Source organism: Podarcis erhardii (genome assembly GCF_964252035.2).
Source record: "Podarcis erhardii genome assembly, chromosome: 6".
Taxonomy (NCBI): Eukaryota; Metazoa; Chordata; class Lepidosauria; order Squamata; family Lacertidae; genus Podarcis; species Podarcis erhardii.
In genome coordinates, this window is record NC_138510.1 from 62,643,236 (window position 1) to 62,665,145 (window position 21,910).

Consider the following 21,910-nt stretch of genomic DNA (forward strand, 5'->3'; position numbering starts at 1 on the left):
GTCCAAATTGGATAGATATTTACAAAAATATGACCATAAATCAGAAATGCAACAATACACCTTAAAGTAGATATTAGTTTTATTTTTGTATTTATTAATTTCATAAAATTTATATACCGCTTGATGGTAAAAAAACCCAACAACCCTCAAAGCAGTTTACAAAATATAAAACACTACATTCAAGAAGAAGTTACAACCCCCTACTTTAAAAGTACAAAAGTTAAAATACTAAAACAGATTAAAATGACCTTGGATGAAAAGATGGAAAGCACATGCCATAAACATCATGTAGATACAAGTAGCCAAATAAGTGTTGTGAACAATTATGTTAAATTATGTAAAGGTGCAAGCTTTGAATAATAACCCAGTATCTTGTTATCACTTGCATAAGGAAATAGTTAAATAATAGGAAGGGAAAAGTTGACAGCACTGCAGCCACAAGGTGTACGTTTCAAATCCTTTTTTTGTATTTTGTTTTGCACCCACATGTCACTTAGGTCTAGACAGAATGTGTAACTTAGTCCAATTTGCTGATAAGAGATCAGATTCCTCCTTGCAGGCAGAGGTAACAGGAGTAACAATTTGTATTAGCATTTGATCCCCTTGTAGTTAGATCTTTGCATGAATATTGTTTCAGCTTCTACGTGGTTTCCTTGAAGACTGGGGCAGTCTTTCTCCTCATTGATTGTCCTTCATTGACTTTGGTGAAGTCAAACCAGCAACTACCAGTTGCAGAAGTTCTGTTGCAAAACTACTAACCTCTTTGCCACAAGAATATCAGAGAAAAAGGAGACCAGATAGCTTTGTTTTCATTCAAGTCTCTTTAGCCACTCTGGTCCCATCTACACTAGAAATTTCTCATTCCTCCTATTTCTGGATAGTTTTATAACCCATCCCTCTTTCCAGGGAACTCTGGGAACTGAATAACAATAACAATAACATATGTGTTCCCCCACTCTGGGTGGCTTCCAACAGATGTAAAGCATAATAAAACATCAAACATTAATAAATTTCCCTATATGGTCGTATAGCCTGCAGGAAGCTCCTGAAGTCACGGAAGCTCCATCGGATATTCGGGTTCCAAAGAACGTCTGCAAACTGGAACACCCACTTCCGTGTTTTGCAGCATTTGAGAGCCAAAATGTCCGAGTACCAAGGCGTTCGGGATCCAAGGTACAACTGTAGTGCAGATGGGGCCTCTGTGTTAACCTGACATGGCTTTCAACATGCTGGCACTTATAATGGGCAACATGTATAAAAACCTATTCAGCAATATACATGCCTTTTGCAGGAATATGGGGAACTAAATTAAGATAAGTGGTAATTGTGCTCACGCATAACCAGTGGCTCATCACAGTAGTAGTGAAGCCGAAATCTGTGGTCACCAGAACTCTGTCCTCTTGTTCCAGCACAATCCTATGTTTGTTTACTTGAAGTATTTTTAACGACTCTCTCCTATACAGCAGTTGGAGCTACTGTTGCTACTCAATATCAAAAAAACATTATCTAGCCTCCAACCCTGCAAAAGCAACATTAAGTGTCTACCAGGGCAGAAACTTACATATTCAAACATATTGTTGCAAGCCACCCCAAATTTTGCCTAGTGATAGCAAGATTACAGGGGTCTCGGCACTTAACCAAGGTTTGTGTTCCTTTGGAATGAGGCATGGTGGTGACATGCTTTGAGATGGCTTACCATTATCAAACAAACCAGGCCGTTATCAACCTTCTGTTTCTTCAATGACCCAGCCCTAGTGAGCTGTTGCCAGGCTGGCCTCATGAAAAAGCTAGCTGGTAATATTTCCAGGCCTTGCTAAATTCTTGAATTTATGGGTTTGCTCACATTCTAACCCTTCACTGAATGTAGAGGTTATGGGAGGGGGAGTCTGCCCCCCACAATTCATAAGAATATTTTAACATAGGGGCGATGAATGTGAAATGTTGTAGCAATGGCAATGATGAGGTTGACCATAAAAAACGCATGATACCGTATAGAAAGTGCTAGTTAACATGAAGTGCTGACTTTCATGCCGTACAACCTGCAAGTGGAGCATTAATTGGGACAGGGCACAAATTTTGCGCACAGATCTGCACAGATCACTCACAGCTAAACCCTAGGCAGAGTGAAGTGCCTCAGCATGTTTTGCTCACCTGGAATGAGCCAGTGCACAGTGGCGTTATCATAAACACAAACTTCCAAGAGAATTTTATTGATCAGCATACTAGTGCCTTGTAATCTTTTATCATGTTTATTTATACAACCACACCTTGATCATTTATTATTCTAGTTTTAGACTCAGAGCCTGTGATTTAATGCCTTAGCAAAGGCCACCCAGTGAGTTCAAGGCTGAGCTGGGACTTCAGCCCAGATTTCCCAGGTCTACAGTGTATGAATGCTTCATGCCTAGAGAAAAACTGAGGTGGCTGCTGCCTAAGGTGCTTCGTTATTCCCTGTCTGGTACAAACAATTATGTTCACATGTCCATTTTTTAATTTTATTTTGCAGGAGCTCCCTATTCTTAAATCTGGGGTGCCCTTGTGGAGTTTACAGCTTCTGAAAGGGTTGAAACCAGTGATCTCCTGAGGGAGTTGTGGTGCAACTTTCACTGTGAACGCAAATACAGTGATTGCAAGTAGAGATTAGCTGTTGGTGCCTGTTAATTAGAAGGTCGGATGGGGAACTGAACACTCAGCTTGCCGCCTTCCAGAGCTGTGCAGCTGAGAAATGAAAGCAAGATGTGCTGGCAGAGAATAGCAGGTGTCTGCCTACACAAATGCTGGCAGGTATATTTTCTACATCATAAAGCTTTAATTGCAAGTGTCTTACAGTGATGTGGCATTTTGTCTGTCTTTAGATGTCGTGGATTTCTTTTTTGCCTTGTGGAACCGGGGGTGGGTGGTGGGAAGCATTGCTGTTTTTTTGTTACTGCCCATACAAAATGACCTGTCAGGACGCAGAGTTTAACATATTCATAGGGTCGGTAACCTTTCTCGACCCTGTGTTTAGCATTGTTATGTACTGTATTTGCGGATTGAGATTCTAATAAACTCTTAGGACCATGAAAGTGGGCTGACCTAAAATGCCCAGGTGAAATGCTGACAACTGGGAAGTCTAGGCAAGGGTGTTTGAACAATTCCTTTTTCAGATAGCTTTAAAGAGTTGCGGGGGGGGGGGGTTGAAGTGAGATGCAGCACTTGCTTCAATATGTTTATGCGAGTAACAAATTGGTTTAAGGCAGGATAGGCTTCATGTAGTAGTTCTAAATTAAAGCCAGTAAAAGAGAGGCATTTGAATCCCATCAACAGTTGCAGGACACTTAACATTACATAAATGCTTGGCTCCCAAAACGCTTTCCTTATTTCAAATGGTTTTAATAAGATAGTGATTTATACTTCTTGAGAGATGGAACTGTTATCAAAGAATGTTAACTTGGCTCTCACATAAAGGAAACATTGATAGGCCCAGTGCACAGCTTGGTCTCTGACTTTTTTGGGGGATGCAGTTTTCACTGAAAAATACTGTATTTGACATTGCTGTCTGTGTACCAGTGGGCAGGCATGTGGAAACGTTCTCTTTCATAGAAGACAAAGTATGGAAATAGGCACTTGCACAAACTCTGCATTTGTTAACTTGCTTTACCCTTCATGTGGTTTATCAAAGGGCAAAGAAACAGGTAATGGCATGTATTCCTTCAGCCCTGTTTTGAGATAGGACTGTGACTTGCTTCTTTCTAATTGCTATGGTGGCTCACTGTTATAACTTAATTATCTACACTATTCCTAAACATGGATGGCATGCAGAACAGAAAAATAAAATCTGAGTTCTCCAACACTGAATGGGAAAGGCAAGAAGTGACTGGAACACTGGAAAGATCAGTTCTCTTCTTGTATGGAGTACCTTCATTATATCATGCCGATGGGCTCTGTAATTTCTGGCTGTGAATAGATGGGGCTCATGAAAGACCAAGGTGGCATGTGTAGGTATTGAGGTTGGATGCGCATCTGACCTTTTTCAAAACCACCATACAGATGTGAGTTTTTTACACTGTAATCCCATCTGAAACCTTGAGAAACAGAATGACAGTGTTCACTAAGATGAAGTTTAGACTTTATGGCATTTGGGAAGGGCCCAGGGCGAAAACCTTGATTCCAAACAAGAGTTTTTGGCAGTACTTTAAAACAGCTGATGGAGGATAGTGTTGCTTAAACATGGTTACTTGGGCATTTATTTGAAAATAAAAGAGAACTCAGGTGTTTAGGATGCTCAAAAGGAGTTGGGTTCTTTGGCAGTGTGGGCTAGTCAATTCAGATGTTTACAAGATGTAAGGATTCCAGACTGATAAATAACATGATTCTGCTAAGTTTGTGTATTTGAGTGACAGCCATAAGCCTCTTCCTAATTCCCTCAATACATACGCTGAATATGGGGGGTGGGGATCAAGGCGACATCTGCTAACTGTGTTCCCAGACTCTGAGCCAATAATCCACAATGTGAAAGAGGCTTCTATGCATATATCACTGTACATGCACTGGCTACTTACACAGCACCTTGCACAACCACTTGCTAATTCTTGGAGAGCCCATCCATGCACATGCATGGAGGCCAAGTGTGAAGCCAACAGGTGCATCCCACTGAAACAAGATTAGGGGTCCTCCCTTTATATGTTGTACTGAAAGCATGAGAAACCACTTACATGTGTCCAGACTGGATCTTGTACTGTAGATATTGCTCATGGATTCATTTTCTGATGATGACATCTGGTGGACACATTTCACCACTATGAAATTTCAACATCCTCTTAAGATCTGTGAGAGCCGCAGAGATTTAGCACGAATGACTTTGCATTTCTTTTGATTGATTGATCCTGACAAGGAATATCTGAAGTTCTGAAGACACAAGCTCTGCAGTAGTGATTCTCAAGTCAACAGACTTACTGAGAGCCTGATGATGAGTCATTGGCTGTAGGTAGCATTCACTGGGGACAGTGAGGCTCAAAGTACTAAGTCACAGTGATTTCTAGATCCAGGAGAGGAATTCATGAACGCAAAATTCCATTAGTCGATCCTGGTAGTAAATGGCACAGATGATTCATAGTTAAAGGAGTTGGGGAGGAGAGTTGGAAAGTGTTTTTACGAGCCATGGGTGTGTTCACTGTTACATGCTCAAGGGTGTGTTTCAGCCTAGATGGAAAGAAATGAGGCAATGCTGGAATACACGTAAGTGTATGTGTTCAAAAAAACTGTGCTGATCATCAAAATAGAAAAAAGCAACTGCATAGAAACTAGGGCTAAAATTCTGATTCCAGAGAAGCCAGTGGCAAAACTCTTAGGCTCTTACACCTTGTGTTCTTGGCTCCGCTTTTCATTTCATTTTAAATGGTATTAAGCAATGGAGTCCTGTAGGAAAAAACTAGAATGTGGATTTGAAGCATGTTGGCTATGATTTTTATAGGCTGCTGCATATGCTGCTGTGGAATAGAACAGCTTTCCTCCTTGGCCTCCTTGGTATAATCTTTCTGGCTTCCACCTGGGGTTATCCAATTATGTGTTTGAACGCTGAGAATAAGCCTGTTGCAGGCTACATGTCATATCTACTCATTTATTTAGGTGATGGGAAAGTGGGGGAAGAAGCTCAAGTCTCCCTTGGTTAGTGCGTCCCAAATTTTAATCAGTATGGTATTTCCTCTTCCTTGAAGACCAGAGGGAACACCTGTGTTTTTCTGAGAGTGCCACAAGAGACAGTTGGCAAAAGCTATTGTTTCTGAGAAAACAGATGACTCTCTAGTTCAGAGGGGAAACGAATTAGAAAGTTCATCTGCATACATTGTCTTCAAAGGCTGCACAGAACTCCTTCACAAACAGTTTCAACAAATTAAAGAGTGAGACCCCCTGACACAGCTAATGAGATGTCTGGTAAATTGCTTTGACAAAGCACCCAGCTCTTATTGGAGACCTGAGGGTTTGTAGTAAAGGTCAGGGTAGGTTGGCATGACGCAATTTTTAAAGCATTTCTTAATCATCCTGCCTAATTTAATGTGTCAGAGACATGCCTTTCACTTCAAAGGATATTCTAAACTTAAAATTTCACCATCGTTCTGTATCCTTGAAATATGCATCACATGCTTTAACTTTCATTTTCCTATCACAATTGAGTTTAAAGGTTTCACTTAGTTTCTTATTTGCCTTGATTTTAAGTATTTAGTTAATCAATCAATCAATCTATAAATCAATCTCAGTGCAGGAAATATATATTGGGAGATTTAATGATGGCAAGTGTATTTTGAATGGATAAGCTAAATGAATGAATGAATAATTTACTTAAAGAATTATCCTAAATGCATTGCAAGAGGCGGTGAATTAAACTATTTAGTATATTGTCATCAGCTCACAAGTCACGAATTTGTGATTAGTGAATTGAAAGGTTCGTTTCAGCAATTATTTCGCTAATGGCCCGATCCTATTTTGTATTCTTTAAGATGACAGATGCTGCTTCCTTTTCCTTTCATCCAATAACAAGCAAGTCTCCTATTTTGATCTGAGCTTCTAACACAGCTCTTCTCTTTGATTGCTGTTTGGAGAATGTACATATACAATGTAGGCTACCTCCACCTTTGAGTGTATCTATATTAGGACAGCTTCATTAATGACTGCAGTGGTACTTGGCGAGTTTAGAAAAGAATACCGAAAAGCATATGCTTTATAAATTGGAAAATATAAGCTTTCTAGCCAAGAGCATGAGAAAAGCCCTGCTGGATCAAGCCAAGCTCCCATTAAGTCTATCATTCTCTTTTCACAGTGGCCAGCCAGATGCTGTGAGAAACACAAGCAGGAGCTGCGTACAATAGTGCTCTCTTCACAAATAAACACTGGCTACAGTTTTTGGTTGAGGAGGAGAGAACTTAACCACAAACTTGGCTTCAGATGACATACACTAAGCCAAATCTTGGGTTAGCTCACATATGGTATGAGAGTAAAATAGACTGAGGGAGGAGCAAACCAACTGTGAACTGTTCTCTAGGAGCACCCACATCCCAGTAAACCATGGCTTGACCTATCATAGCAAAACATACAGCTGTATCATAGACTATACTTATAATATTGTAGGGGTTTTCCTAGTAGTCACTTTTCATTCGGGCCTTTGATGCTAAGCACTAATTGTCAGAGAGAAAGTACCAGGGCAGCTTACAAAAGGTGTGTTGAAAACAACTGTGTGATAAACTTAATGTTCAGTGCTTAAAACTAGGATGTGATCAGCCTCGGTACTGACAATGCATATAAAATTGTCTGCTGTCCAAAATAATGAGATCAGCTTTAAAGTCACGTGGCTTTTAAAAAGCTCTTTGTAATTTGCCATTTACTTCTCAGCCTTCAGGGCAGGCTTGTGTTGTATGTTCCAGCTTTGCTTTGTAACTGTGTGGGTTTGAAATTAGCCTCTGTTTTAATTAAATCAGCACTTTTCATATAATCACGTGGCTCCAGAAAGTTGCATTTTTATTTGAGTTGAGCAGCATAAGTATTAATTATGTTTAAAAATGAGACAGCTGCTTCATCATTTATTTTTTGTGCCTAAAACATTCTGGTGACAAAATATGTATATGAGAGTAGAGCTCTTTGATGGCAGGTTCACGGTTCAAATAAATACATTAACACCCTTCAGTTCAGTTTTTCTCTCGTTTGGCCTGAATCAAATCTTTGCTGTTTGGATAGAACTTCAATGAATACTAAGGCTGTTAACACAGAAATGAAGATAATAATGTATATTTTTGTTACATGTTGCATTTATTGCAGAGTTTTGAATATTTAGACAAGCAACTGTGGAAGACAGGCAAATTCTTCTCTCTTGGGTCGCAGAAGCACCACCCCTTCACTGTGAAAAGATGCTGCCAAGTTTAGGCTCCTATTCTCCCAATCTTGCAGAGGAACACAGAGAAATACCAAGTCAGGTATATGACGCCAGTCCCCCTTCAAGGCTTGCGGACTAGAGATGGTTATCTGGGTGGGTGAACTTTGAATTTCAGAAGAAAAAAAACCTGTGGAGTTTGTGTTTGTCTTACCTTCTCCCACAGTGGGATCTGCCTGTCACTTACCACACCTCATTTCCTTCTGACTTCAAACACTGATTGCTGGAACAAATAATAGGTACAGCAAGTTGAGAATAATCAGCAGTAGCCAAAATTGGAAAAGCTGCAGGGAAGAACGAGGCGCTAAACCTAGCAAGGCATGTGAAGAAGTCAGTGAGAGGTGTGGGGAGAAATCTGAGAAGGGCCTGATCCTGTTGTTACTATTAGACTATCTGGAGAAGTAGTCTAATGGGGTATAAGGCAGCACATCATACTCCATTATGAAAAAGAATCCTCTTTTCCAGTCATCTGAACAGATATAATCATAGACCCATGGAGTTGGAAGGGGCTCCAACTCTAGTCTAAAGGTACCATATGCTTCATAGCGAAGCCTTGTCATGGAAAGCCTTGTTGTAACTTTTGAAGGTTCTGCAAAGAACATTGAAGCTCACTCTGTTAACAAATATGGGATTGTCATTTTTGAACGATTCACATGCCAACCTACTTTTGAAGCGAAAGGAAATTTCAAAAGCAGTTATGTTAAAAGGGATCAGCTCTTAAAGGGGGGGGGGGCTTTAAAATTCCACTAGGTTGGCATAAACCGTATGTGTGAGCCTAACACCCTTCAGTTCTTAGTAGCTTTTTGGATTTGGACTGGATTTCTCTCAGATGATCATGATGATGCCGCCCTTACTTTCAGAGGAGCCCAGGGTGGTAAGCACACATAGGAAGGATGTCAGATGCAGGATACTATCTTAATTCAAGCATGGTGAAAAGCTGACAATGGAATTTCGGGCCAGATTCTGTGTTCATGTCCAAAAACAATGCCTCTATTCAGTTTCTGGAGAATGCATTTATTTTTCCCCTCTGAAATTCTTGGGAGGAAAATATAATACAAATCCTGACAATGTTAAATATATTGCTGCACTGGCAGTTTCCAGATTCTGGAAAGCAGAGGGCAAGCATGACTGAGAATCCCAACTGCAAACTCATGTCTAGGAGTTCTTTTCCTTATTTGAGTTCTTGCTGTTAACAAATTATATATAAAACACATATTTGGAATTTTACTATGCACAGATCAGATACTGAAATTCATATTCTAAGGTGATTGTATCCCATTTTCTCATTCAGCTTATACTTTTTCATATCAGAGTGGCAGGCACAGAGACATCCTCTTTTCAGTGGTAATAACTGTATTATATATATTAAAGTTTATGTACTGCAAATGTAATAACCTGAGTACCAAAAATGCTATTCCTTTTTCAAAAAATGGATTTGCCACATTTCATTCCCCAACATTTCCTCATAATGTTTGCTTATTGGAGCAAAAATATGTCTAAGATCCATATTTTAATGATAAATGAATATGTGGCATTGCATGATCACCCATAAGAAGCTTCCATATAAGCATTATTAGTAATACCCATAACATGCAGATTTGCCGATTCCATATTTTTAAAAATTGCAAAAGATGCAATTTCCAGATGCATTTATGTTAAAACAATAGTTTCATGTCATAATTTATCATCATCATCCCCTCATTTTCTTTTCTTCTGTAATAATGGCTGTTCACAGGCTCTTGCAGAGAAGGTTGTTATAAAAACTCAATGGCTAAGTGAAGCCAAATCAATTCAAATTAGAAACAGAACAGATTGTGAAATTAACTAGTGTACCCAAATTTGCTAGGCACTCTCTTCTGTATCTAGGATCCTTACGCTGTGGGACCCTCCTCAGTAAGAAGTTGGGGATGGAAGCTTTGTTGTTGTTTAGTCGTTTAGTCGTGTCCGACTCTTCATGACCCCATGGACCAGAGCACACCAGGCACTCCTGTCTTCCACTGCCTCCCGCAGTTTGGTCAAACTCATGCTGGTAGCTTCGAGAACACTGTCCAACCATCTCGTCCTATGTAGTCCCCTTCTCCTTGTGCCCTCCATCTTTCCCAACATCAGGGTCTTTTCCAGGGAGTCTTCTCTTCTCATGAGGTGGCCAAAGTATTGGAGCCTCAGCTTCACGATCTGTCCTTCCAGTGAGCACTCAGGGCTGATTTCCTTAAGAATGGATACGTTTGATCTTCTTGCAGTCCATGGGACTCTCAAGAGTCTCCTCCAGCACCATAATTCAAAAGCATCAATTCTTCGGCGATCAGCCTTCTTTATGGTCCATCTGCAGTGATCGTGGAGCCCAAGAAAGTAAAATCTCTCACTGCCTCCATTTCTTCCCCTTCTATTTGCCAGGAGGTGATGGGCCCAATGGCCATGATCTTCGTTTTTTTGATGTTGAGCTTCAGACCATATTTTGCGCTCTCCTCTTTCACCCTCATTAAAAGGTTCTTTAATTCCTCCTCACTTTCTACCATCAAAGTTGTGTCATCTGCATATCTGAGGTTGTTGATATTTCTTCCAGCAATCTTAATTCCGGCTAGGGATTCATCCAGCCCAGCCTTTCTGTGCAATAATAGCTTGCAAACCCTTCCTTGACCTAAAGATGAAGGGGAGGTGGTCTTCCAAATGTTTCCTAAAGTTTGCCAATACCAGTTTTACTCTTACATATATACATACAAGAAAAGCTATAGCCCAAAAGGAATGTAATAACCTGTCTTCCACCTCCATGCCCACCCCAAGAGGCCTATTTTAAAACCACTGGAGCAGAATCAGTTCAGTTTTTGAATCCCAGAGGCAGTCTGGATACACATACCACATGTTCATCACCATGCAGGTGTGAAGGGAAAGGGAGTAGAGTTTTGGGCAGCCTTGAAATGTTACACTCTTCAACGTGCTTGACATTTCTAATGCTTTTAAAAGGAATGATGGAAGTGCAGTGAGTATTATTCACTATGAGTCCCTTGTTAACGGTGCTGTACTGGTGAGATCAAGGAAACTTGCCCTGCCTTGTTCTCTCTGGATAACTTCTTTTGTGTAAGTGCCCCTTTAACTGAAAGACTTTGCCAGACATGTGAAGGAGTGATGAATTCCCCACACAAATATCAGGAGTCGGAAGCAGCCTGAAATAGCTTACAGATAAGTAATATAAAACTGGACAATTCCCAGATGATAGGTTGGGTTCCACCAAGAGTGTCTCATAACTGGTTGAGCCAAGTGACAGCTGTAGGTTTGGAGAGAAGACTAGTTCAGTTCCTGGTAATGTGGTTGAAACCAGCATGTCCCAATCTAGGGGGGAAAAAGAGTCCCTTGATAGGTGTCCTTAGTAAAGTAAAATAAAATAGGGATCTGGTGCCATACATAATGGAAACTGATACCAGTTCCTCTAATGGAGAGATGTAGAAAGTGGAATTACCCAAGGATCATTATTAAGACCTGTACTTTTTATCACGTCCATTGATTATCAAAAGATTGTGTTGAGCCGTGAGCTAGCCAAGAAATCCTTCAAGATGGTTAAAACAAAAATTAGTTCCAGAGGGATCTCTTCAAACGGGGTGAATGGGCAGTAAAGTGTCAAATGTGTTCAGTTTAAACAAGTATAAAGTGATGCACTTAAGGGTTTAAAATCCTTATTTCACAGGTGGAAGGTGTTTTTTTTAAAAGTGTCAACACACCTGACACCTGTAGTCCGCATGGGGACTTGCAGAATTAGTCCTATGCTACAGCCAGCAGTGCTACATCAAATGGTAAATATTTGTGTACGGAACTAAAATGGAAAGAAGGGAATGCAATGATAAACCAGAATTGGCTTTTTCTTTTCTTTTTAGCACTGCAACATGAGGCCAGCTGCAAGGGAAACTGCTGCTTGGACAAGCCCTGTGATAAATTCCTTAATCATTTCATAGGATTTCAGCTTTTGTATAGGAGAGGCAATGGGAAAGTGACTAAGAGTCATTTGAGTTTATAATGCTGGGTCAGCTATTTGCTTGGCTTATACATTTTGACATCAGGACAAGATAAACCTTTTACACAGATCTTGGCAGGTGGAGGATAACATCAGAACATCTGTCCTGTCATAGTTTTGTTGCTCCTTCTAACTCATGTTGATATGATATGTTTACGTCTTGCGTGGTTTATTGTTGCACTGAGCTGTATGTAAACTGTCCATAGTGAATCGTGGACTATAAATGCATTTAAATAAATAATGTGACCAACTTCTCAGCTATGATAACTACCTAGAGCATTCCCAGTTTAAAGTGCTAAATGGTCAAAAGGTCCGTTCAGCACAGTGAATTTCAGATCTGAGTATTACATGCCTTTGTGTGTGTACTGTAGTATAAAACAGTGAACGGCTAACATGTTGGCTACAGTGTAGGGTCCTGCTATATCATTGCTATGGCTTAGTGGTTAAAAGCATGAATTGATGGACTTGGTAGTCCCAGTTGAGATTTCAATCTGATAAAGGACCGACTTCCTTCTTGTAGGCAAGTTGCTATCTTACAGTCTTCCCATGTTGAATATGGAAAACTGTAATTGCTGGCCTGTTTCACAGGAGTGTTGCAACTGTACTCTGATGATTTATATGAAGTGATTTGAGCACTCAAGAAAAATAGATTATGAACATGTTTTGCATGGCTCTTGGCACAGGGCATAGTGTGATTAACAGGCAAAGGTGTGGGACTCTGAATGTGGATTAACAAAGAAATCCCACAATGGCTTAATCTAGCCCTGGGCAGGAAAGGCTTCTTAAGCATTCATCTTTTTTTCTTAAGGAAGAGTACAGAGCCAATCCAGAAAATTTTTGATCTAATTATTCACCTATTATAAATTTGAAAAGAATTAAAAGTGCTTACAGTAGCCACAAGCAATCTATGATTCTGTCATCACCCTCCATACTTGGTCTACCTTCTCAGTGTTTGCAGAAGTCTTGCAACTTTAGCTGTCAGGTCTGTTTGGATAAGAGTTATGAAAGGAGCAAGAACAAGCTAAATATACAAGACCATTTAAGATGTCTAACCCTTAATGCAAACCATTTATTTTAATGGGCTTTCTCAAACAATGACCTAATTTATTGTCTGCACTTCAGATACATATCTTCAAGGGTCTTTGAAACTACCATGCTGACAGAATGTTCACCTTTTTGTTGAGAAAAGAGGTGACTGCTCAACTAAGAGTGGTTTTGGGTGTTAGGCACACTAGAGAAAGAGGATGCACAAATCAGCCTGCACTTGTTTTTACACTTCTGTGCTTTTTTTTGGCATTTTGCTTGCAGGAAGTTTTTTTTTTTTTTTTTGTACTTGTGTATTTTGACATATTACAGTGAAGGAAGAAAAACAAAAACAAAATGCAAAATCACTTGTGCCTCCTATGACCCCAGATACATTTAAGGAGAGAGCAAGTGACTCAGGCAAGGGAAGACATGGGGAAATGGAAGCTTTCCATTGCAGCTATGTTCTTGAGGGCATTTCTTCTTTTGCAGCATGAACTTTAGCCTTAATGCTGAATTTTGAGACTGTAGCCCTATTTGGACATTGATTCTCTTTGTGTGTAAACAAACACATGAGGAGGAATGTGGGGTGGGACTACCAATCGCTGCCCCCTCTGGCATGCCATCTATGCATAGTTTAGAGCCCTCCATACATTTGAGGGCAAAGGTCTGCAGTGGGAACGCTTATCTACTCATGGAGTCTACCCATCTGACCGAGAACCCTGCACAACAAGGATGAGGAGCCTCCATGCGTAGAGAAAGTTGCCCACTGCAGACCTTTCCCTCAAACTCATGGAGGACTTTAAACCACATACCAATGATACACTGCTGCGAATTGGTACTATGTACCTGCTTCTCCCTGCCTGTTTGGAGACTCGTCGTCTGGTAGGGATCTAACCTTAGGACTTGATGAAGCAAGAGTTTTCTACTCTTTCGGTCAAATGCTTTCCTTAAAAATAAAGATCATGAGTTCCTAATCTTAGCTGTTGAAGAATACTGGATTATTCCAAACTAAGGAAATTTTTACTTCCAAGTGTATGTACAAGAAAATAATCTAATGGGCGAGGAGAGAGATATTTGAAAGAGAACAATTTGTGTGTGTGTGAAGAAAAGTCTGGCTTTTCTCATTTTCCTGCACAGACTGACTCGAAAGAGACCCCAAATAAACACTAGCTTTTTTCAAACAATAAAAAATAAGTTCCCTATTTTATTGGAAACAGGCCTCCCTCTTGTGACAAATCACCTGTAAACTTGCAGGCCATTGACACACAGATACTTTCAAGAGCTCTGAGCTGAGGAGGACAAGGGGGTGAAGGAAATGCCCAAAGCAGTTATTTTTTTTAAAAAAAAAAATGAATGGTTTGAGTCTCACTTTCCCAAAAGGTCCTCAGAATTCATTTTAATGAATTGCACTCTAATGCCTCAGTCCATGTTGTTGGAAAATGCTTCAATAGTTTTCAGTAGCTGGAACTTGGATTTTCCATGAATGGTTATGCATAATTGCAAGCTAGGACTCTTGCGCTTGTTCTGTGGCTTGTATTTTTTCATAGTATTAGCTTTTAGCTCTGTGTTTTCAGGTCTGTATTCCTTGCATTAGAGTTACACACAAGCGTGTGTAGCAAAACCACAACGTTACTTCTGCAAGGCAAAAGCAGCTTCAGGAGGGGATCTCTCAGAGCAAAGATCTGTGCTTAACCACAGCTTTGTCACGCCTCCCCCCTTTCCGCTGTTGCCACTCCCCCCTAATTGCTATTCCGTCTCTAGGGTTTCAGGCAAAGGGGATTAGATTTGCCTTCTATACATTTTTCTTACTAGACTTCTGTTTCAATATATTTGCTGATTCTTTTCCTCAGTGGTAGTAGGCTGCACAAAACACACTTTATTCAAAAATAAAGTGTGCATAAAACTCACAGGCGCATATTGTCTTTCTTGTGTCCTATGCAGCTCTCTGTCTTACTGCTGTGTGGTTAGTCACATGTGGGTTGGTTCTTCCATCAGAACCCGGAGTAGTATATCCTGTTGGCTTTGCTCCATATCTCCTTGTACTAATAAATCAGCAAATTGTGGTCAAAATAGGTCTAGCGGCCAAAATATTACCCCCATAGCTTAAAACACAGACGTATATTTTTATTTAGAGCAATGTTAAAATCCAGATATGAAACTCAGACTGCCTTAAACCCAGACTTTTACTTCCAGGACAAAACACATGCCTTCAGTTACTGAAAATTCACCCTTTACAGGGTTATAGCATATTTTACAGCTGGCTGTGTGGCAAAGAGGTGTTTGAATAAAGTGTGTTAAAACATAAGAGCCAACTCCTAGGGGCCGGGGGGGGCACTTTGGCCCCCACAATAAAATACTTGAGGGGGCCAGGGACCCCCAAAGTTGATGGGCATTCAAATGGTGTGTGTGTGCTGTGTCATGTGATCGATTATGTGAAGCAGGGCTTACCTGGGCCCCACAATATTTTATTCAAGCTGGCACCTCGGTGGGAAAAGTTGCTTATTTCACATTGGGTTCAAATTCTGAAAAATAGATGATTGTTATGTTGCATAGCCCATGAATAATGCACATTGACTTAGATTAGGTGTAGGAGACCTCCCTTACCTCCCTTATCCTATCATTCTTTCCTTCTTTTGCCACACTTCCTTCCTTCCAAGTGGGCTACCTGGACTTGTGCCAAACATTTGAACTGATGCTGTGAAAAGAGCTTTCCCCTTACCTTTCAGTTGGGCTTCCATCCTTGCTAGAAATTTGAACTGGTTTCTTGCAAGGTTTCCTATCCGTCTTCTATTGCTCTATCAGTTTTGGCTACCCCTTCCCCACTCCTGCCCTCCCTCAAGGCTCCCTACACCTGCATGAAATTAAGCCAAGACCCACAAGTTCCCCACCTATGGCTTAGAGATGAAAGAAATGTGTTACTCGTTCTTCCCATCCAAGGAATTACTCATAGATTCATAGAATTGTAGAGTTGGAAGGGGCCATGAGGGTTGTCTATTCCAGTCCTCTGCAGTGCAGGAATCTTTTGCCCAATGTGGGGCTCAAATCCACAACCCTGAGATTAAGAGTCCTATTCTGTACTGACTGAACTTTCAAAATGAAGATAGGTTCCAAAGCAGTTTGCAGTACAGTGGTACCTCGGGTTAAGAACTTAATTCATTCCAGAGATCCGTAAACCTGAAACTGTTCTTAACCTGAAGCACCACTTTAGCTAATGGGGCCTCCTGCTACCGCCGTGCCGCCGGAGCACAATTTCTGTTCTCATCCTGAAGCAAAGTTCTTAACCTGAAGCACTATTTCTGGGTTAGCAGAGTCTGTACCCTGAAGTGTATGTAACCCGAGGTACCACTGTATTACACGAGGATCTTCATTTGCAGGGGTTTTTTAAAAAAATTAATTGATGGCTCCTTGGAACCTAGGCATTGAATTTGTGTGACCATGACAGATTTGTAGGTTCTGTGGAAAGTCTCCAATTTTGCCACAGGACCAGTAAAGAGTGCAGAAGATGACATATTGCTCTATTTCATTCCTGAATAGCTTTTAAACTACTGTTATGCAGGAAATTAACGAATAATGCAATTACACTACAGTATTGAGTGGAAGTTCAGAACTAAATGCAGGGGCTTATATGTGTTCTAATTAGATTACAGATTATTAGTATCCTCATTATATTTTTTTCTCTTTTTTAATCTGCATTTTACCTTCAGTTTCAAAACAGTTTTTAATATGGGGTGAGCACCTGCTATTTAAAGTGAAAAACTGAATATTCCCACTGGATAGTGGCTCATAAGAGAGTGTTTTCTTGATCAAATGTGTTCACATACCAGATACTAAGGCAATAATGCAAGTTTTAAATACTCATTGCATTATTCTATTGATGCTGTTGGCTTTTTTAAAAATAGCAGTTAGTCTTTTCAAAGTAACTAGTGCATGTGTTTATACAATGTGGAAGAATAATTGCCCCTGATACTCACCTCTCTTAGTTTTTGGCTTCATAGACGGGGCCCTTTCTGGTTGTGCTGCAGTAAAAGATTCCTGAACCTTCTCTGACCCTTCACAGTGATACTTGAAACTGGCCCCCTTTCCATCTCATACAAGGGTAAAAATGTCTTTCCTTCCCGTTCTCCCTTTTGGCCTGAAAGTTGTCAGAGGTCCAAGTACAATGTTACTTGATCATGGTTTGGAGGATATACTGAGAGTTGTTTGCCAAAAGCACAATTAGTGTTAATAATAGATTAGCATGAATTTCTGGTGTTACATGCAAAAGAATTTGGTGCTTCTATTAGCTATGTGGCTTTATGCATGTGATATCTCGTGTTCGTAACTTGCATGTGGAGAGGAGAGTGGTACAAGCATCAATGGAGGTCAGCTTCAAATACTGAGGGATATTCTTATCCTGATCCAGTACAGCTAGACAGATAAAAATAAATCTTAAGCCTCGGTTACTAATTAAATTTGCTGTGTTAAATTGACTAGTTGGTTAAATTAATAAAAAAAGTGAACCCTAGTAAAGCAAACAAACATGTTCTTGAATATATAAATTATCTTCAGTACAGGAACTTACACAAACTATGGATGTTAGGTTTCTTCCTTCTCTGTCTCACAGCGGAGGATGGGTTTTCCAAACACCTTAAACTCAAAGAACCCAACTCAGAAGTGCCATGTCATTTTGTAACAAGCAACACGATCAGCTTGGCTCTAGCTGTCATATCTAATCCCATAACTTGGGAGCCTGGCACCATATGATTAAAATAACCTGGGATGACTGATGTAATGGATTTGTCTGACACCAAGGGAAGGTTTCAGCTTGCATGTTCAGTGACCAAAGTTTTTTTGTGTGAGAGAGAGTGTGTTTACTAGAGGGATAGCATCAGTAAAACACTTCACTTGTGAGGTTAGCAAGTGACTGTTGCTTGAGTCAGCAACATATTTTTCAAAACTGCCTTCATAGCAGGCAATATTCCGGTAAATTGAGACTATATATTTACTGGCAAAATACACTCAACTTTTATGGCAGTTGGTGATAAATGACAACAAGGTGAATAATTACTCTCTTAGTAAAAGAAAACACATTGAGGTGGTGGTGATGGGGAAACATATGGAAAACTGCTAAATCTACCTTAAGTGATATTATTTAGAACCAGAGAGCTGTGGATCAATGAGGGGCACATAAAGACAGTCCATTGGATCCAATTCAGACTGCCAAGACCTATCACAAAGTTCTGTGGGAGGTCGTTGGGGAGAAAAGCATTTTATCTGTGTAATTTTTAAAAAACTGGTTGGCTGATTATGATCCATTGGGCCAACCATGGTCATTAATTGAATGATTGCAAGTAAGACCAAAAGTAACCATGAGTGTGCATAGTTTGGGCATTCTGTTTAACAGAGTAGTCAAGGGGCTATAGACAGGGATCTCCTCAGCTCATGCTACACTGCCTTCATGAATGGAGTTTTAACTCCATTGTGTGGAGAGGGAGGGGGATGTAGCAGAGGGGCTGGGCCAGCAAACGTGGCCCCACTTTCTCCTTCATGTGCTTGGCATTGAATACCTAAATAGGGCTATTATAAACCCTACTGAACACATAACAGCATAGGAACTACGTTGGGTGAAAAGCAGCTTCCATGGCACACTATTTTTCAAATGTTACCCTTAACATTCTAGTTCCTTCTCATATTACATTGTAGGTTATTACAGCAATGAATTCCTATTTCTGTGTGAAACTTTTCCTTATTGTTTGATGATAAATCTTCCCTGGCCTTTTTCAAGTTCTCTGAGGAAAATGGTTTATAAGCTAGTGTGCAGTGGAAGGTCACCTTGAGGACAGACGTATTACCTCAGCCTCCTACTAATACAATGGTATGTGACTTTGGTTTAATTTTATATGGTGAGCTGTTAATTGGATATTGGAGACTGCTAACTTTATAGTGCTGTAAAATTGCCACAGTCAAGGTGTGCATATTTTTCCCCACAGTGGTTGAGGAAATATATATATATACGCACGCGCGCGCACACACACACACACACACACACACACACAAAAGCAGGTGTTTGTGTCATTTCTTTCAGAGAAAAATATACTTTGAAATAAGTTAGTGCACAGTTGCATCCCCCCAGTTCCTTTCTCTTTCTGAAGTAGATGGATAAACATGTTACCATGTTCCGCCAGCCCTTTGGTCGGGGTTCAGTCTGACTCCACCTCCCCTTTCATAAGAACATGAATGAAAGCGGCCTCCCAATTTTTCTCACAGGCTTATATAAGTTCAGCACAAACAGTTGGGCCTGGTGAGCATTTAAAGTCCCCAACCCTAATTTGCGAGTTGCCATCTGATTGGATTTTATTCTGAGCCTGGTTTTGGCTGGGGAGGGTGGGCTATAAATAATAATAATAATAATAATAATAATAATAATAATAATAATAATTCTTACCCACTGCTTATTGTCTGAGCCTCCTTGTATGAGTTACAGTCCCCAGTAATCAACTTTCTTTTTTCCATAATCAGCCCTATTGCTCATGAGGTATACCATATGAAATTACAGTGGTACCTCGGGTTAAGTACTTAATTCGTTCTGGAGGTCCGTACTTAACCTGAAACTGTTCTTAACCTGAAGCACCACTTTAGCTACTGGGGCCTCCTGCTGCTGCTGCGCCACCGTAGCACGATTTCTGTTCTCATCCTGATGCAAAGTTCTTAACCTGAAGCACTATTTCTGGCTTAGCGGAGTCTGTAACCTGAAGCGTATGTAACCTGAAGCGTATGTAACCTGAAGCGTATGTAACCCGAGGTACCACTGTAATAGTAGTACCAAGTCATTGTAATTTTAGTGCTTAAAAATGGAGGATTTGTATCCTTATTTCATATTAATTAAAAGAAGATTGTGGTCTACTTGCACTGTATGTGCAGTAATTGTGTGTGGAGGATACAGATAGGGCTCAACTGAGTCCCACTTCTCCTATACCCCCCCAATCCTCCCAAATGACATGTGTATGTATGTGTAGGCAGTATAATGAATCAAGAGGATTGCACCTCCTGCATATTATTTACTTACACACTGATAGATTGAAAAAACAGAACAAAAAAAGCTCAAAGCGGTTTACAAAAAGATAAAACAATAAAATCAAGAAACATTTGCAACAGTACCTTAGTGCATGCAGTAAGGCAGGGAGAAGAGGAAAAACAGGACTCTGTTGAGCACCCAAGAATTGGCGACTCAGAGATGTCCTCCATATATCAATCTTTTATTTGTTTTGTGTTCCAACAAGTTAAATTACACACCCATTTTTAAGTTCCAGAAGGCCGATTAGTATTTATCGTCCAAAGGAGGAGGTGACACTTACCATCCAAAGGAAGTACACTTGGAATTCTTGTACCCGCTGTAGTATTTTATGTGAAAGTGCAGTTTATGAATATTTAAATAAACTAATTAATTAAATAATTTTTAAAAAATGCACCTGTGGAGCCCATTCCCCCGCCCACTTGGTCTAAGAAATCAAACCAGTGCCATATAAATAAACAGACTTTTTGAATGTGGTCTTTGATTGTTATTGAATAAACAGACTTTTTCAATGCGGTCTTTGGTTGTTGTTGCTCCTGTTAAATTGGCGGATGCCTCAGAGACAAAATACATCATTTCAAAAATGTTTAAGTAGTGTTAAGAGTATATAAATCAGGTGTAGGGCCTTGAGGGACTGCTGCTCTGAGCTCACACAGGTGCATACATTAGTAAAAGCAATAAACCACACCAAGAGATTGGTGGACTTTGTTTCATCTTAGGTTTTGTGTGTGGAAACCTCCATATTAAGAATGATCTACTACTTGAAGTGCAGAGGAAGAAACATTCCACATTCTGCTTCAAAAGCCCTGTATAAGTGCACTACTGGTAGGAATCTGTGTTTTCTCACTGTCAGAGTAAGGACAGATGTCTAACTTGGATATTTATTATACAGATTTCAGGTGTTAATGGATTCAAACAGGAGGCATCTATTTGAAAGCCTGAAGTGATGGATTATTTGTAATATATAAACACAAATGAAGAGAAAAAAATGGCTTGCTACATTGTTGGCTGCTGAAATGTAATTTTTAAAATAACTTTGAAATAAGGTGGCGTAATACTGCATCTCCTAAAATTTGTTTTCATGCTTACTGCCATGTTATTTACATAAAATAATATGCACTATTTTAAATTGTCAAACATCAAAAAAAAAGAAAAACATTACTTTATATTGCTGAATTCAAGACTGCATCTTCCACCTCTGTTTAGCTAATGGAAGCTGCAGGGAGTGGCGGTGGTAATTTAGATCAGGAAAATGGCACACAAGGAAAAGATTTAACACTCCCTTACACCAGTTTACTTCCATGATCAAATTGACTGCTTCAGACAGCTATTCTGAAATGTATTATTATTATTATTATTATTATTATTATTATTATTATTTAATTAATATGAGAGGTCCCAAGCATGGGTGCTGATTATAAGTATTTAAGCCCTCCATCTAGGATACCTTAGAAAATACTATTGTATGTGCTTATTTAATACCAATATGTCTTAGGTTCTCTATGGAATTCAGAATTTGATTACAAGATCAAACTAAAACAGAAAAAAATAAATGTTTAGGCAGGACAACAAAAAACTTGTATTTATATCAGTTAGCCTAAATAGTATTTTTATAAATGAAATCCGGCATTTGTGACATTCCTAATCCTTGTGCCCAATCACTCATTCTATCCCCGAGGTTCTTCTAAGTAATTGATATTATCTGCACTGCTTTGAGTTTTATGTTGTAAGTGTATTACACGTTTCAGAAAGTTTAAAAAGAAAAGTTGGCATAAATCCTACGAATAGCAATTAATCTGCATGTAGTGCAAGACTGTACATATCCAAACCTCAAAATTCCCATGTCGACAAGTTAGGGAAGAAGCAATTCTTCATCTATAAGCCAAACTGCTTTTTTTCTTGACAGAATGTTACTTTTCAAAAGGCTTAA

The 21,910-nt window shown here is 39.7% G+C and overlaps 1 protein-coding gene across 4 annotated transcripts in view; it reads left to right on the top strand.

Moving 5' to 3' along the window:
* The window catches only part of ROR1 (receptor tyrosine kinase like orphan receptor 1), a 158,389-nt gene that overhangs the window by 45,544 nt on the left and 90,935 nt on the right, over positions 1-21,910 (top strand). Inside the window, exon 1 of one of the 4 annotated variants that reach the window (XM_081867149.1) lies at positions 2,672-2,784. The exons of the other annotated variants lie outside the window; for them this stretch is intronic. Within the exon in view, the coding sequence (XP_081723275.1) occupies positions 2,775-2,784 (10 nt within the window). The 5' untranslated portion in view covers positions 2,672-2,774. Of the gene's footprint in view, positions 1-2,671; positions 2,785-21,910 lie in introns of those variants that run through there. 4 annotated transcript variants of the gene reach the window in all.